Source organism: Mauremys mutica, chromosome 7, assembly GCF_020497125.1.
Source record: "Mauremys mutica isolate MM-2020 ecotype Southern chromosome 7, ASM2049712v1, whole genome shotgun sequence".
Classification (NCBI taxonomy): Eukaryota; Metazoa; Chordata; order Testudines; family Geoemydidae; genus Mauremys; species Mauremys mutica.
The window spans coordinates 120,949,445-120,967,655 of record NC_059078.1 but is presented as its reverse complement, the minus strand read 5'-3'; the positions used below and the strand labels follow the sequence as shown (position 1 = coordinate 120,967,655).

The following is an 18,211-nucleotide window of genomic DNA, read 5'->3' as shown; positions in this document are numbered from 1 at the left end:
TAGGGCCTAATATGTGCAATGGAACATGTTTTTAACATATGGAGTACTATTAAATGAATATTGTCAATACTGAAAATCTTGTAACCTTCTTACATGTTAAGTGCTCAAACTATATTGAACTGTTTTACATCCTCCTATTAAATGCTTTTTGATACCATGGCAGGATTGCATTAGTAGAATTTTCCCCTTAGCTGCCCTCTTTACGGCTGGCTTCCCATCACCTGCTACTCTCTCAGAAGGTAAGTGCGGTTAGATGCCTTTTTGCACTGCTGCAGATTCCCAGGCCTGTGCAATCAAACTTCATTTCCATCCATTTCTTACCCCAGATGTTTGGTTTATACTTAAACTAGTATGTGTCTTTGACCTTACATTTGTATTTTTTCTTAAAATGTGGGTGCTCATTTTGAGGAGCTATTAAAAAAAAAAAATTGGAATCATCAGAGAACCAATGTCAATCAACCTGGAAATACTCCCTTCCTCATGAGGACTTCAGCGGTTTGACTGTGTAAGTATCACTGAGTACACATCACTGCAGCTATGAAATTATAAACCATAATCATGTTTCATGTGTGTTCATCAGATGGGATTTTGGCCTGTACAGAAGGGAAAAGGCTGAAGCTCATTGAATGATCTTCCACGAATTGTATGGAGCCAGAAATCAGTCAGAAGACCAGTCATGAAGGATCTGTAGCCTGTGCCCTTTGAACCAGGAAACTTGAATGAATAAAGCCTATAGTAATTGGTCTCTGAAGTGGCTTTGTTTGCTCTTTCACCTTGATAAGGTATGTAATTCAGTTTAAGTTTCATTCCATAATTCCTTAAATAATTTCCATTTAAAATTTTATGGGTCTTACTCAACTTGTCACACGTACAAGAGTTTTGTGCGTTCTGTCTCATGATGTTCAAAATATATTAACATGTGCAATTAGAATTTAAATAGAGTACTGCATATCCAATGACTTGCAATACAAAAATTTTCCCATTGATTTCAGTGGCAGTGAAATCAAGCCCAGACAGAGAAGTTATTTTAGATGAGTGTGCATCAGTGTTGCTGTTGTTGCAGTAGATTAGAGCCTTTCACCACTGGAGACTTTAAATCCTGGCTTAAATTGTAAGTGAAAGGTCTCATCTTTGTCTCCATATTTCATATCTACCACAGACTTTGGCAGAATGGACCGTCTCTGCCTAAGGGTCGTGCAGAGAAGTCTGCCCTGTGCCAGCCTCCCTAGAAAACTCTTCTCAGCCCCTCAATTTCTTGAGCACTAAAAACCAGGTGTGACTGATGTTAGTCATACTACTTAATGTACTACTGGAAAGTGCTCAGATACGATCATAAGAGTTGGTATAAGAACCTATGTAGATTATTACACACAAACTGTTATAAGAACACTAATAAGATTGCAAAATTAAGTAATCAAAAGTTAGGAATGCCTTTGCAAGCTTCATTCACACACACACACATCCCTTGTGCATGCACATTATGACAGTCTTTAATTGCATGATCACATTAATTTTTTTCACAGGACCCCTGCTTCCTGCAGTACACAGGAGGGACCTGCTCTGGGGATGAATTAGGGTTATGTGGTGAAAAAAGCTGTTTTCTGACCCCTGCCTTGTTTGCTGCAGAAGCTGGAAGGTGTGTAGTGATTGAGGCAGGGGACTGCAGGAAGAGAGAAAGTGATCTCATAGTTAAAGTAGTTGAATGCTGCCTTGGAAAACTGTGTTCTGTCCCTGCCGTTGCCAGCATTCAGTCACTGGACACTTGATGTTGGACAAGTCACTGGATACCTGAATCGATATGCAGAGGTCAGGTTTGTTGTGTGCGCTCTACAGTTCTGCTGCAACTGCAGTCAACGGGAGCTGTGCTTTGAATAGACTAAGTGCTATGTAATGCTAAGTACTCTGAAAAATCAGGCCCATGGTGTTTCAAATTGGGCACCCAAAATGAGTGGAAACTTTTGACCTTACTCTTGCTGTCTCTCTTCTTCCCTTCTGTAAAAAGGGGATAACATCACCTCCCAGGGATGTTGGAAAGATAAGTTCATATTTGTGAAGCACTCATGTACTGTAAACAATGAGCATGACAGAAAAGCCCCTAAGGAAACTTAATATAATTCTGTTTTCTGCACTGAATGAGGCATGGATCCTGTGGAAAAAATAGTATGGGATTAAAGACTATCATGATGTATAGGCAGTGCCTGTAATTATCCTGTCTAACGTAACTTTGGTGGTTGTTCTTAGCCATAGGATGTCTAACCCTTTTAAAAAATCCTTCTATACTCTTGATCTCAATAATATCTTGACAGTGAGTTCCACAGGTGAATTATGTTGTGTAAAATGTTTTCTTTTCAGTTTTAAATGTTGCCTATAGTTTGACTGTTCCTTTTTTCTTATACTGTCCAATTTACTTTTCTGTAACTATAATTATTTCATATACTTCTATCATGTCCTTCCTTATTAGTCTCCTCTCTAAACTAAACACTCGTAATCTAACCCTGCATTTCCATAGGAAGAGACTATCTTTGGAACTGAGACCAAACTATAGCACAGTGTTTTGTAGCTGAACATGCAAATGGCCATTAGGTGGCATCTGTCAACTTTCACTTTTGAGACATTTGTTCTACATTATTTGAAAGCCATTAGCAAACAGCCTTCAAAGAAAGTATTTTGGTGGAGATTGTGTGGGCATGATTCCAGCTGCGTGGCAGAGAGATGAAAGCAGACATCTGGCTACAGAACTGATTTCATTATCAGTTCAGTTAAAAACCCTGAAATGGAATGTGGACTCTGGGAAGTGAGCTCCATCCTTTTTATTCAGTTTTTCAGACGATTTCCTCACTTTTCCAACCAGCAACAGGTGCAAAAATGTAGATATGAATATTCTTAAAATTGTACCTTCTGGAACAGAGGATTATATAAGTCTCGTATTCAACTTCCTGCCTTCCAGGAACTTTCCTCCCATCAAAAAACCAAAACATGCCAATATCACCAAAACCAAACCAGTACACGAAATGCTTCTGTTTTGCAATGACTTGTGAGTTTTTATGATTCTGATGATCCTGTTGGATTGCAATCCAGTGTGTCAGTGTCTTGGCTCACTGGTTCATGAGCTACAAATCATATGTGCACTGCAGTGTACTACCAGTGCTGGTACAGACTCCATCCTTCAGATGTGATGTTAAACCAGCGCAAAATGACCATGAGGTGTGAGCACAGGCACAAAATGTCTTCACATACTATTACTAAGATTTTTAGCATGACAAGAACCCTATTGGGTGTTAGTTGGAAGGTGCATGGTGCATCTTCCAGGTTGGTTGGTTTGTGTAAAAAAAAAAAAAAAAAAAATATTGCCTTCCATCTTTTTTTAAACTATTGCTTTTGAATTCCAAGTATGCCTTTATGCTTATTTCATGGGACGGAGTAAATGGGAATTCACAACTAGCCTTCAGAGGCCATTCATTAATGTATGCATTTCCTCCTACATGTCTCATTTTCATGCTACTTTGTTCTACTTCAGATTATGTCTACACTACAAGAGCTAATCTGCTGGGCAATCTTGCTACATCATAGTAGTGCCACCACAGGGTTCAGTTTTGTCTTTCTTTTCTGGGATGGGACCTACCCATGTTTCTGACTCAGGTGCTGCACCTTGAATTTTAGCAAGGCTGTAGCATAATTCAGTGAGAAGATCCCCCTTCTCACAGCCCAAAGATCAAATCATATTTTAAACGTGTCAGGCCACTATTCTGTTGTAACCAGGGGCCTCAATATGGTGGTAGTTATAGTGCAGGTATGACTGGAGAAATCCAGTCACTCTACTAGCCAAAGTGAGGAGAATGACCTTAATCACTTGTATTAATATTTCTAAAGAACCTATCACCATATGCAAGTGACGTTCCTGAATTAATCACAAGGCACCTGCCCTCTCCATGCTTACGTCCCACTTAGACTCACTTCTGCTGTGCTGCCTATACTGAATCTTGTTGGTCTGTATATAAAATACCTTTTATTGTTCCCTTGCCCTGATTTCTGCCTGCTTGTCTCTGTCCTTAGATTTTGGGCTCCTTAGAGTGAGGGGTGTTCCTTGGGATCTGGAAAGTGCCAGGTATGTTGCGGGCATTGTCTCAAGCAAATAATAAATAGGATTCCCATGTTTGTGTCACTAGCTGGTGAAAGTCCTTATGAGAGAAAGATGATGGACAAGGCAATGGCTGTTCCAGATACTCTCAAGAAGTGGGGAAATTGTACATTTTAACAACCTGTCAATAACCTTTCAAAGCAAGTCAAAGTGGATCAGTCAGACACCTTTTTCACTTGGGATTCAATTATAAATGAAATCAAGTTAGAGGAGAACAATGGCTGGAAGTCAGAACTTTCTTCTTTTCTTGCTCGGAATTTTCTTCTTCTTTTCCCCAGTAGGCTTCAGACCTGTATCAAAACTAGAGAAGGAAAATCAAAACCGAGAGAGAGAGAGAGAGAGTCGTTTTTATTCTCTTTTGGATTTTATGCTTATACATGAACTACATCACTTTCTGTAGTATGAAAGTGCTTTTTTAAATCGAACCACGTGATGCCCAAATCTATTGGTGCACGCAAGCTTTTGCTTATAGTTTTTTCTTTCAGGCTACAGTACATTTCCCTGGCACAATCCTAGGTTTTATTTAATATAGGCTTTGATAGTACAACCTGTTAAATAAATGAGGTCACTGTAACAGCTTGCAGAGCTAGATGACTCAGGAGTGAGTGTACAGTTGCTGAAATCAGCAGAGGCAGGCACCATAGAGATAAGGTGCTGTTTACCCTGGTGCTCAACTGTCAGTCGTAATCGCAAGTAGTCTGTCCCAGCAAGATAACACCATGGAAAAATGCATCTATTCTTCCTCACTGCTCCAAATATAGATTTTCTCCCCCTACCTGCCAGATACCACCTGATCTGTTGTCAAAACCAACAGTTTCTCCAAACGTTATTTGCTCGTGAAGTGAAAGCAAAGGTCAGAGACGACTGACCGTATCAGAGACCAATAAACTTCTCAGAGCTAAGCTTTCTGGGTCCTCATCCTTGTCAAACAATACTCAGGGAAAGAGACTTCCACAAGCCAATGGGTGAAAATAACAAAGTGGATGGTTTGCTTTTAACCAAGCTGACCAAATATTTACTCAAACAAAAATGTATTTTAACCCATGTTAACACCCAGACCACTGAGGCTCTCTGCTCTTCCCTTCTGAACCACGTGGTTCCTGTTTGTTAGGGGACTAGATGGACCCAAAGGGTTGATAACACAATATGGAGTCTTTCGTTTCCCCGTTATGAGTTTTGAATCCAGCTCAGGTTAGTAGTGACTGAAATCTGTGACTATGTGAACTACGTTAAATGAGCTGATGGCTTCGGTTCCTAGTGGATAATCTACCCACATCAAAAAACCAGCTCCTTTGTCTTTGATGGATGCTTGGTTGCCAGTTTCAGCAGAAATGCCAAGGAATGAATGGACTAAGGATTTCCAGGTCAGGAATGTGGCATACAGAAGCATTGGGGCAGTATGGGGAAGCTACCCACTCCCATAGCTGTATTGTGAATAAATTAAAGCCTCAAAGCTGTAGTGCTGTTGACTTGGCAATTTCTCAAATGGGGGCGGGGGAAGTGTCACTTAAACTTCTGATGAGAGAGCTCATATTTTCTGATGCGTCTGTTCTTCAGAGCTTTACCTTAATGCTCCAGCCCCAAGGACAAGGGCATTACGCCGTCCCCATTTTAGCCAGTGGTTCACCTCAATAGAAAGGTGAAATTATGTCCTGGAGGAGGTAGCTTATAAGAGAGTTTGAGCCCATAGATTTCCTCCCCTCACCCTGCCACATCTCAGTTATTTGTTGCCATTTTATCCAGTGAGCCGTCAGTTGTGCAGTACTGAATCTGCACAGCTGGACACAATACCTGCTGTCAGTGGTAGCGGAAGCATCAGCTGGAGAAGAGCCAGTGCCCATTCATGCATCTAATTCATGATTGCATGCAGACACCACCGTCATTGGCTAAACTGCACACTTGCTGCTTGAGGAAGAGAACTCATGAGTTTCAGCTTGATGGAGTAAACACTCCTTTGTGCCTCTGTGGCAGAATGCACTCCAGTGTTCACACCCTACACGCTATTGTAATAATCTTTGTACAAAATATGCCTTGTAAGGTACAATTGGAAAATTTGTAACTTGCTGGTCAATAATAAACATTATATGTAAAGTTATGAACATAAGCTGAAATCATGACTGAAGTGTGTTCTGACGGGCTGGATCACAGAAACCCTCTTGGGCGCTGCCACCTGATGTGCCCAGACTACTTCTACCCCTGCCTTCCCTGCCAGCTCGGGACCCCAGCACCCTGTCCTGCTGAGCCAGACACGCTCGTCTGCTCCAACACAGACCCAGGGTCTGAATTACTTGCCCCAAAGCTGCAGGTTTACCTGAAAACAGCCCACAGAAGTGCGCTTGTCTTTAGCACTCAGATGCCCAACTCCCAATGGGGTCTAAACCCAAATAAATTCATTTTACCCTGTATAAAGCTTATACGGGGTAAACTCATAAATTGTTCGCCCTCTATAACACTGATAGAGATGCACAGTTGTTTGTTCCCCCAGGTATTAACACATACTCTGGGTTAATAAGTAAAAATTGATTTTATTAAATACAGAAAGTAGGATTTCAGTGGTTCCAAGTAGTAACAGACAGAACAAAGTCACCAAGTAAAATAAAATAAAATGAGCAAATCTATGTCTAATCAAACTGAATACAGATAATCTCACCCTCAGAGATGCTTCAGTAAGTTTTTTCCTCAGACTGGACACCTTCCAGGCCTGGGCACAATTCTTTCCCCCTGGTACAGCTCTTGTTCCAGCTCAGGTGGTAGCTAGGGGATTCTTCATGATGGCTCCTCTCCTCCCTTTGTTCTGTTCCACCCCTTTATACATCTCTTGCATAAGGCAGGAATCCCCTGTCCCTCTCTGGGTTCCCACCCACTCCCTCTCAATGGAAAGCCACCAGGTTAAAGATGGATTCCAGTTCAGGTGACATCACATGTCACTGCAAGACTTCATTGCCCACTTGCCAGCACAAACCTATACAGGAAGACTTACAGGTAAAACACACCCATCTGCAGACAATTGTCCTGGTTAATGGGAGTCATCAAGATTCCAAACCACCATTAATGGCCCACACTTTGCATAATTACAATAGGCCCTCAGTTATATTTCATATTTCTAGTTTCAGATACAAGAGTGGTACATTTACACAAATAGGATGATCACTCAGTAGATTATAAGCTTTGTAATGATACCTTACGAGAGACCTTTTACATGAAGCATATTCCAGTTACATTATATTCACTCGTTAGCATATTTTTATAAAATTATCTAGACCACAACGTCACATGTGTTCCCCAGACAAGTTTGGGGAATGAGTAAATCTGTTGCTCAAAAAAAAAAAAAAAAGGTTGATGCCCCAGCCAGGTGTTACCAATGCTGATGGTCCATCACCTATCAAGTGGCCATTTTTTGGCAAGGGAGCGGGGCAGGAACAAACAAATTTGCATCTTAGCAAACAACAGCATAAACCTTTCCCCCACCAGACTCCTTGTCTCCTTGCTCAGCTGGAAAGAACTTTATCTGGGGGTCGCTCTCAGGACAATGCATTTCAAAGGATGACTGAACTATAAAAGTGAGGGGCAAAAACACGCCAAGTTATCTTTCCGTACCCATCTCTCTCTCTCTCTTTTCACCTAAGAAGAAAAAAGAAACAACTGTTGGACTTTGGAAACAGATCCTGGCCTCAGAGTTTGGTCAGCAGTGTACTGAAAACATGTGGTAAGGGATTTCATCTTGAACCAAGTCTAGGTTAAGTTTAGGAAACGTTTTATCTTTATTTATAGATAATGGCACAGAGTACACTTATAAAGTTTGCGGACGCTACGAAGCTGGGAGGGGTTGCGAGTGATTTGGAGGATAGGAGTAAAATTCAAACCGCTTTGGATAAACAGGAGAAATTATCTGAAGTAAATAGGATGAAATTCAATAAGGACAAATGCGAAGTCCTCCGCTTGGGAAAGAACAATCAGTTGCACACATACAAAATGGGAAATGACTGCCTGGGAAGGAGTACTGCGGAAAGGGAGCTGGGGGTTTTAGTGGATCACAAGCTAAATACGAGTCATCAGTGTCACAATGTTGCAAAAAAAAGCAAACATCCGTCTGGGATGTATAAGCAGGAGTGTTGTAAGCAAGACATGAGAAATAATTCTTCCACACTACTCCGCGCTGATTAGGCCTCAACTGGAGTAGTGTGTCCAGTTCTGGGAGTCACAATTCAGGAAAGATGTGGATAAATTGGAGAAAGTCCAGAGAAGAGCAACAAAAATGATTAAAGGTCCAGAAAACATGACCTCTGAGGGAAGATTGAAAAAATTGGTTTGTTTAGTCTGGAGAAAAGAGGACTATGGGGAGGACCAAGGTTACAAAGAGGAGGGAGAAAAAATGTTCTCCTTAACATCTGAGGATCGGACAAGAAGCACTGGGCTTAAAGTGCAGCAAGGGACGTTTAGGTTGGACATTAGGAAAAACTTCCTGTCAGGGTGGTTAAGCCCTGGAATAAATTTGCCTAGGGAGGTTGTGGAATCTCCATCATTGGGGATTTTTAAGAGCAGGTTAGACAAATGCTGTCAACAGGGTCAGTGCAAGGATATTTTGTGCCCTAGGCGAAACTTCCACCTTGCGCCACCCCTCCAATGTCCAGCCCCCACCTTCCTACAGCCAAGTTCCCCCCAGGGGCCCAGATGTTCACAAAGTGCAAGGGGCATGGGGGGGGGCTGCAAAAAGGGGGGGTCATATGGGGGCTCTTCCAGGGGGTGAAGGTGGCAGAGAGGGGGGTGCATGGGATTGTTGCAGGGGGTGGAGGGGGCGGGGGTGTAGTGGCAGGGAAGAGATTGCACGGAGACAAAAGGGGCTCCTTACAGGGGGTGCAGTGGCAGGGAGGGAGTGGCACAAGGGAGAAGTGAGCCGGAGGGGGTTGTTGCAAGGGGCTGGCAGGCGGGGGGGTGTCTGTGCCCAGGGTTGTTGCAGGGGGGTGAAGGTGGCAGGGAGGGGTTTGCACAAGGGAGGAGTGGACAGGAGGGAGATGGCAGGCAGGGGCGGGGTCCCGAGGTTGATGCAGGGGTGAAGGTGACCGTGGCTGGCTCGGGGGATTGCCAGGTGGAGGTTGTCCGGAGGCAAAAGTGGCAGGACAGGGTGGATTGTTGAGGCGGTGGGTGCACAGGAGAAAAGGTAGCTGGTCGGTGGGTGTTGGAGGGGGTGGTGCTGGCTGGGGGAGGGGTGCCCGGGTTGCTCCCACATACACCATTCCCCAGGCCAGGGACTGGACCTGCTCACCCCCCGGCTCCCCGCAGCCCGGCTTGGTACCTTGCAGGCCGAATAGACACCCAGCTTCTCCGCCCAAAGAGCAGAGTGCAGCTGTGCCTTCTTCCACGGGCCAAGCCGGGCTCCCCGCCGCCCCTGGGGCTCTCAGCGGTGGCACAGGCAGCCAGCCCCCCCCACACCCGAGCCTGCTGCCCCCTCTATAGATCACCCCAAACCTCCCATCTCATTACACTAGGGCAGGCAGACTACACAGGCCTGCCTACACTCGAAAAATGTGTTGTCAGCTCTGATGACATCACTGTAATTCAGTGACATTGTGTGTCAGATATTCCTTCCCTGTGCAAACCATGCACACGCAGTGTCTGCCAAGGCACTTCAGGAAGCTGCCTCTGCAAAAGCTGCTGCCTCAGGACTGCTCTTTATTTGTATTTATTTATTTATTTATTTTTATATACATTGCTTCTCAGACAGAAAGTTAAGAGAAAAATATTTTTTTCTTTTTAATTGTATGAGAACTCTGTGTATCAATTCAAAAAAAAAAAGAGCGAGAGAAAGAAATTAGGGGCTGAATTAGCTGCTGGCATCCAAACAAAAGCTTTTCACTCCAGTTGCTTCTAGGCCCGACAGTTTTCACAGTTGACATGTGAGTGTCTCTTCAAACCGACTACATTTTTTTCACCATTAAAATGCTGCCAGAGTTTCTGAGCAGGTTTTTGTGATTCTAATACTGGGTGCAGTCAATGGCTAAACAGTTAAGGCCGGATTCTGCCCCTCATTTACACCAGTGTGCTGTAAATCCAGAGTAACCCTGTTAAAGCCAGTGGAGTTACTCTGCCTGTACACCAATGGAACTGAGAGCAGGGTTTAGCTCCCGATTCGTTGGCTGTTTCTTGATTAGTTCTTTCACTTTGGACTCATGTTTGAAACCTCAGACTCTGACCTAGATCTCAAACTCCTTGTGCCAACGTTATTGCATGAAAATGCCCTTGGACTCTGCTGAGCTAGTATTTTGCTAAACTCCAGCAGGAGTTTTTGTTTGAAAGTCTTAAGGGCTTTAATAAGTGGATTTGTTGGCCTAAACTGTGTGCATGTGAGGCACATGATATTCTGCTCTTGAACTATTGCTGTGCATTGGCACACAGCTAGCACTGATTGGGTGTGAGGAGAGATTCAGCCCCACCCTCTTCATTGTTTCATTGTCTTCCTAGTTTTTAAGTGCATGTTGTAAGTCAAGGGGATCTAGGTAGTAAAGGGATGCAAGGGAGATGGGTCAACTGCTCTGAGGTGTAATTCCCAGGTCTGCCATAGGCTACCAGTGTCACTTAATCTCCCGATCTGTAAAATGGGGCTAATGATTAATATTTGTGTTACTCACATCTAGAGGCCCTACCAAGATTCCTCTATTTTTTCTAGGAGCTCTATGAACGCTCTGTAAGAGACCGTCTCTGCCACAAAGAGTTGACAATCTAAATGGACAGGCTAGTGGGTGGGGTGAGCCTATTTCACTCTCCTGTATCTGCAGGGGCAAGAGGAATAAAAGCTAGTTTGTGTCACCTGACCCAAGGTGAGCCAAGAAAGTGCCTTTACATAGTCACCTTGCTGAATACAACCTCCCTTTAAATGCCTAATTTTTGCATACCTCTCTGGAGTCTCTCAAAAGTGGAAAATGCAGAATGCACTGAAATGGTTGCCGTAATAAGGGTAAAACTAAAGCAGATGCTCCCAGCACTCGCCAACCCACTGCTGTTGCATCCATGCACTTCACAATATCCCACACGCTCAGGATAGGCTCCTTAAGCCTCCCAAACAAATGAGATCACTGCAACAGCAGATCGCTGCCTTTCACCCAGTCCTTCTAACGTCAGAGATCATAACCCCTTTGCTGCATAAGAGGCCCACAATGGGCCCGTTCATAAAATATAGGAAGTCCGTGAAAGAGAATAAGCAAAACACAAACAGTTTGGGTTGTGTTTACGGTTTGAAGGTCTCATGAGGATCAGGTTTCACAGCTAAAGTTCTGGGGAGTGAGCCCCACTTGGGGATAGGGAAAGGGCGATTGTTGTGGATGGCTGATTTTCTATTTCCAATGTATTGAGACCAGCTAATTGACAGTTAGTAAACATGCCCAAAGAACCTTGGGCCCTGTGTGTGGATGAGGGGCAGGGGGGTATCGCTAAAAGAGCAGATGGCACTCTGCCATGTTCTGTATGAGTGGCTCTGTGGCTTGTCTAGCTGTCTACATTAACCTTGCAGCAAAGTGCAGCCTTTACATCCAAACAAAGACTGCATATGAAGGGGAGAGGAGTGGGAGGAGGATGCTACTCTGAGAACTTTGTGGCAGCCAGATGCAGGTGAAGGCACATGTACGTGGTGGTCATTAGCAAGCTATGAGCAAAAATTCCTTTTTTCAACTCTCTGGCCCAAAAGAAAATCCTGTAGGTTGGCTTCTGGGTCTGTCTCTTGGGGGAGCATACTTTGGCTCGGCTACATATCTGGTATCTCATCTCTGCCCTTCTTTTTTCAAGAGCGCTACTGGACTTTTTTCAGGCCTACGTTTGTAGTGCTCTTTATTTTCTTCCTGCTGTCCCCCTAAGAAAGGCCAAAAGTTCTGATGACAGCGCCAGGGCTAGCTCTTGAATGTCATGCACGTTCATGTTTAGCACAGTGAGGTGTAAAGGAGAGCCAGGGGGCTTTTAATTCCCATGCCAACTGCCACTGCCTTGGCTGCTGAATCTGTTACTATTCTAGGAGAGATTTCAAAAAGCTCTAAGGGATTTAGGACCACAGACCCCATTGACAATGAACAGGACTTGTCCTCCTAATTTCCTTAAGTATTTTTAAAAATCCCACCTCTAAACTATTATAATAATAATAATAAATAATAAATACCAAATTTCTTATATAGTTCTTTAGACAGGGCTGGGACAATAGCTGAGGTCACTCTAATTTGCATGTTACTTGTTCTATTGGCTGAAGTAAGTATCAAGAGGGTGACAGCACTGTATGTGTGTTAAGAGTTTTTTCATTGGCAGATGAACTGTCACTGCTCTTTAAAAGTTCCACAGCCACATGCTACCGTTGCAGCTTTTCCTTGTGACAAAGCTCAGAAGGGAGTTCCATTCCAAAGGGACAGATCACGTTCATTGGAGCAGGACTCCAACTGAGCAAGGTGAATACCTCCCTCGGGAATAAGGGGGGAAGCATCAGTTGGGGGATATGAGACACCCACACCCACCCCTGCAGGTATCTCCCCTTTGTTCCCCTGCTTCCATTTAATTATGTATTCAAAATTAATTAAATTGTCAATGAGGAAAAAAATTAAGGCACCTAAACAACCTTAACTCTGCCCTGTAGTGATACTATGCAATAGCTATATTATTATGATTAAGCATTTTATTGTCTGCAAGCCCATATTAGATTAAACTGACTTTTGAAGAAAGACCAGGGTTCATTTTTCTCTATTTCCCTCCTGGTGTCACTGCAGGGTAGATTAAAAGGTATTTGGGTGCCTTACATGAGTATTTCCTCCACCTGTAAAATCAGGCATCCTTAGTACCATGAACCCAACCATATGGACTTTAGAGAGAGAGAGAAATTACAGCTAATACATTTTAGAAAACTCTAGAAAGGATCTAAACCAGCTTTTGTGTCAACCACATTATTGGGATTTTAATGTTCAGTATCTCATGATCTGCCAGGGCTAGGAATACAGACAGATTCCCACTTCCTTGTCCGTGATATCTGTTTGTAGCTAAAATGGATCATGGAGTTTTTAGCGTGGCACTTAATCATCAAGGACTGTTGCCCACCCAGTACCACCAGGTAGTGTAATTTGGATGAAAATAAAGATACGTGTTTTTTCTGGCAGGTTGACTTTTCTGCAGTAGTGGTAGCTGTTTGGAAGCATAGAGTACAAGTGATACCCCAGGAAAATAATAAATGTCCCTTATCACATGGCTCTGAACTTTCTCATGTGAGAATCCTTTCACATAACATGGTGTATATATGTAAATGTTGGCAGTGTGTGCAAATATAGCCTTTTGCCCAAGGATCTCAATACTTTTGTAAAAGTTGGTACATGTATTATCTCCATTTTATGGATGGGGAAAACTGGGCGATGGAGAAATGAAGTGACTTGCCCAAATTCAAGCAGCAAGACAGAGAAGTTCGAAATAAAAACCCCAGAAACTTTAAATCCCAATTCTGAGCTCTAATGCCAGTAAATTACATTGCTTTTGTGTTGAACAATAAAATATATTGTATGTTAAATCTTAACTACTCTCCTGTATGTGGGTATACAACAATTTCTCACATAGACAATTATGTCTTACACATTTAATTGTAAGCCACTGACACTGAAAGCCTTCTTTCCCCGACTGTTTTTTATTTTCAGCTGTAAAATAAAATTAGTCGGGGCACAGATTTTTTTTTTTTGTTCAAGCAGTGTAGGACGATATTGTGCAAATACTTACAGATGAAATTCATAGATAAATAGATTAATAGATTCCAAGGCCAGAAGGGACCATTGTGATCATCTAGTCTGACATCCTGTATAACATAGGCCATAGAACTCCCCACAGATAATTCCTAGAGCGCATATTTTGAAAAACATCCAGTCTTGACTTAAAAATTTACAGTGATGAATCCATCATGACCCTTGGTAAATTGTTCCAGTGGTTAATTACTCTCACTGCTAAAAATGTAGGCCTTATTTCCAGCCTGATTTTGAATCTTAAGCAGAAGTATGAATCACTATCTGAAATTATAAAGCTACTGAAATGTAAGAGTAATAGCCATTCATTTCTAGCCCTCTACTCTTCTCTCTTCTGGTATATTCTCAAAATAATTTCATTCTCCTTCATCTAGACTAGTCGATCCTTCCTGGATTTGATGAATCTGGTTACATCCTGACATTACCTGAAAGGAGCAACTTGGGAGACGTTGTTCTGCGTGTGTTCGGGTAATTTGAGAAGCGAACCTATCTTTACTCAAGTGGCTTCTGATAGCCAGATGCTACTTGGGGCTTACTTAAGCTGTACTGAATGTGCATTAATTCCTAGGCTGTAGGTTCCTTTATGATTGAGAGATCCTGACTGTCTGTCCCGTATGAGGATGGAAACCATGAAGAGCTTTGCATGCTGACTAGTTCTGTGCCATCAGGACAACACAGCACCATGCATACCATTTAGTACTGAAAGAGCAGCTATATGTTTTGTTTTCATTGAATCTTTATTAAAATTCAGCAAGTACCACAATGCAGTTTCTTTCTTTTCTGTTATGTTTTTAAACAAACAGGGTGTGGGAAGGAGGGAAATGTACTTGTCAGTTGTCCTACATCAGCCCTTTTTAGATTTAAATGCAATTCACAGCTAGTAACGAAGTCTGATTGTTCTTGTCCTTTCCTTTCAGTCTTGTCCCCCACCATATAACTTAAACTGGAGAGACAGTGGCTTTTAAATTCTGCCAAAATCCTAGTTATTGTCTGAGTGGTGAAGTGGAAATGTTAATTTGATTATTTATATTATAAATCGTGTGTAAATGAATACTGTAGTCTAGATAATTTAAAAAACGTTTCCCATGCCATAATAATTACATTACATACAATATATTATATGGCCCCCACCCACAAACATGTATATGGATGGAGCAGAGGGGTTGTGCACATGTTCGTGTGTGTATATATAGTGATAACTTCTTGCTAAATGGGAAATTGGATGTTAGCAAGAGACAGCAAGCAAAGCAGGCTAATAAAAGAGATAAAATTTTTGCCCAAGGAACCAGTCTGTTTTACAAAGGGGATCAGCACCTTTAATCTGCATGACAATAATCTTGTCTGAGCTCTCCCTTGACCCTGCTGAGTTTGTGAGAGTATCCCAAGCACTTGCGGACACAGTGCAGTGCATTTCAGCTGTGGATCCCAATACATCTGCAGCCCCCTACCATCTGCACTCATTGTCTGCTCTGCGACCTCACCGCGCATGCATGGCTAAGCTAACGAGTTCTCACTTTGTGCTAAATCACATGTGTTGGCTTTAAAGGAGACGACAGTACAAATGGCCCTTTTGAATGAGCACCTTTTTAAAATGAAATTTTCTTTACAGCTGTGAATCGAGCTGACAGCCCGACAGAAATATATCGCTTTTAGATGGAACCTGTTTAGGAATGGGCAAGAAACAGTAAGATAGATCACAGTCGAGGATCAGAATTTTTTTTGTTTTGCCAATGACACGGAGATGCTGTTTTGGGGTTAATGAGTGGGGAATTAGTTTTGAAAATTGTTCTATTTCTGCTTGGGAAATGTCTAGCGAGACAAAGTGGGAGAGGGAATATCTTTTATTGTACCTACTTCTCTTGGAGAGAAAGACAAGCTTTCGAGCTTACACAGAACTCTTCCTCGGGTCAGAGTACGCTCCAAAGCTTGTGCCTCTCACCAACAGAAGTTGTATTACCTCACCCACCTGGTCTCTAATATCCAGGTACTGACTCAGCTACAACAGCACTGTGTACAACATGGAAAAGGTCTGTCACTTCTGTACTGTTCGGGGCCATCTTTCTGTTATAGTAAATCCTCTTGGTCAATTCACTCTCTGCTCAAAGCTTAGTCTTAGAACAGGCTTGTATAATCTTCATAGTTAACCATATTAATGCCACTTTTTCTAACATTGTCCGAAGTCCATCCTGAATGTCGGCGTCCTAAAACAACTAGGATTCATCTTCATAGATTGTAAAGATCTCTCAGGGTAGCGTTCTGGGCGAGGGACCATCTTTTTGTTGTTTGTCTGTCCAGTGTACTGGTCCATGGCTGAAGCCCCGGCCCTACTGCAGTACAAGTAATAAGTAGGAATAATAGCATGGTCTAGTGACTTGAACACAGAGCGGGAATCAGGTTCTAACTTTCCTGTGCCATTAACTGTATGAGGATTTGGGCAAGTCACTCATGGCATTGCCTCCACTAGGACCGGGACTGGGCTTTGAATCTGTGTGTGCATTTTGCTACCTGGATATCGTGACTAATACTGTAAATTCTGGTCCCGCAGTCACATTCACATGTGGTTAATGGGTGGGGAATTACTTTTGAAAATCGTTTTACTTCTGTTTGGTGTAGTGGTTCAGTGGTCATCCCTCTCCGTCAGGCTCAGAGGGAGGCCACTCCACTTCACTATGTCAAACAGCAAGCAGTCAAATAGCAGGCATGGGCTCTGGCCCTCAGGTCAGGCAGAGTAGCACACAGTCTATTGTCCAGCCTCTGGCTTGGGCAAACAGCAATTGACAGTCTAGGGGTTCTGGCCCTCTGGCTGGGGCAAAGCAACAAGCAATCCTGAGGTGCAGACTTCGGGCTGGATCAGACAGCAAACACAGTCTGGGGCTTTGACCTTCTGGCAACAAGCCATAAAAAAGGCACAGGCCTTCCAGCCTAGGGTGACCAGACCACCACCCCAGGGATGGGGTTAGCGGTAGGGGGACCTGGGCCCACCCTATTCCACTGGGTCCCAGTCCAGGGCCCTAACAGTGGTGGGTGCTACCGTCAGTGGGGAAGTCATTGGAACATGTTGACTCATTTCCCAGCAACACCACTGGACTAATGACTGGTTCCCCTGGGCCACTTCCTACCCCCCTTCCTTGGTGTGGCTCCATAATTTTTGGGTCCTCAGACTTCTCGGAGTAAACGGTAGACGGAAGTCCCAGCAACTCCATTCCACACTAGGTCTCCTCCAGGGGCAGGGTGCAGTACAGCTCGGTCCCTGGTCTGGAGTTCCACAGCGAGGCAGAGATATCTGCCTCCTTCCCTGGCTCCAGCCCAACTGAGCTGGAGGGCCCGCCTCTGATACTTCCTGTCCTGCCCCTTTACTTCTGTTGCAGTGGGCGGGACTATCTTGGCTCCACCCACCAGGGGCTGTGGAGTGGTTACTCCCCATCAAGATTGGAGGGAGGCTACTGTGCCTCTCTACACTTGGAAAATGTCTAGATCAGGGGTTCTCACAACAATTTTTTTGGTGGCCTCAGAATGCGGCCACCATCTCTTGCTGGTGGCCGCTCTGATAATTTTTCCTAAAATACTTAATTAGCTTTAGAAAAACAAATAAATATGCATCTATCCATGTCCAAATCGTTGTAATTAATTTCATCATCATCATCATGATGTCCCTATTACGCTTCTGGCATTTAGGGCAGTGACGAAGCTCCTCCACTCCTGTCTGTTTCTGGCAAGTCTTTCAATGCTTCCCCAGCTGTGCCCCAGGTTTTTCAGCTTGTCTTCCACAGCTCTTTGCCATGTTGTTTTCAGGCGGCCTCATTTTTGCTTGCCTTCAGGTGTCCATCCTGTTGCTACTCTGGTGATGGAATCAGTTTCCATCCAAAGCACATGACTGATCCATCTCCACCTTTAATATTGCCTCCCCATCACCAGTACGGATAGAGGATCCTGTTCTCACCAATGTAGAAACATTCACATACTTGAGCAGCACCATCAGCCAGGACATCCGTAACAAAATCAAGACAGCCAGGAACATCTTCAGGAGCTTAAGTACAGTCTGGAAATCATCAAAATACAACACCAAAACCAAACTCAAGATTTATCAGAGCTGCGTACTTTCAACATTACTTTGTAGTGCAGAATGCTGGGGAATGAGGAAGTATGATGTGTCCAAACTGTCTTCTTTCCGTACAACCTGCCTCAGAAAAATCCTGCGTATCTTTTGGCCCAAAACAATCTCAAACCAAGATCTTTTGACACCGTGCAGCCAAGAGGATCTGAACACCATCATTGTAATTTATTTATGTAGGATTTTTTTTGCGGCCTCAATAATAAAAATAATGTACAG

At 43.4% G+C, this 18,211-nt stretch overlaps 1 protein-coding gene across 3 annotated transcripts in view; it reads right to left on the bottom strand.

Annotated features, from left to right (window-relative positions):
* LOC123374956 overlaps positions 1–18,211 on the bottom strand; it is a 71,090-nt gene that overhangs the window by 3,269 nt on the left and 49,610 nt on the right. The window contains exon 4 of one of the 3 annotated variants that reach the window (XR_006581264.1): positions 4,343–4,439. The exons of 1 other annotated variant lie outside the window; for it this stretch is intronic. Coding sequence is in view for 1 of the 2 variants with exons in the window: in XM_045025395.1 (XP_044881330.1) it covers positions 7,691–7,759 (69 nt within the window). In the remaining variant the exon portion in view is untranslated. Of the gene's footprint in view, positions 1–4,342; positions 4,440–7,303; positions 7,760–18,211 lie in introns of those variants that run through there. One more of the 3 variants, XM_045025395.1, reaches the window with a different exon arrangement.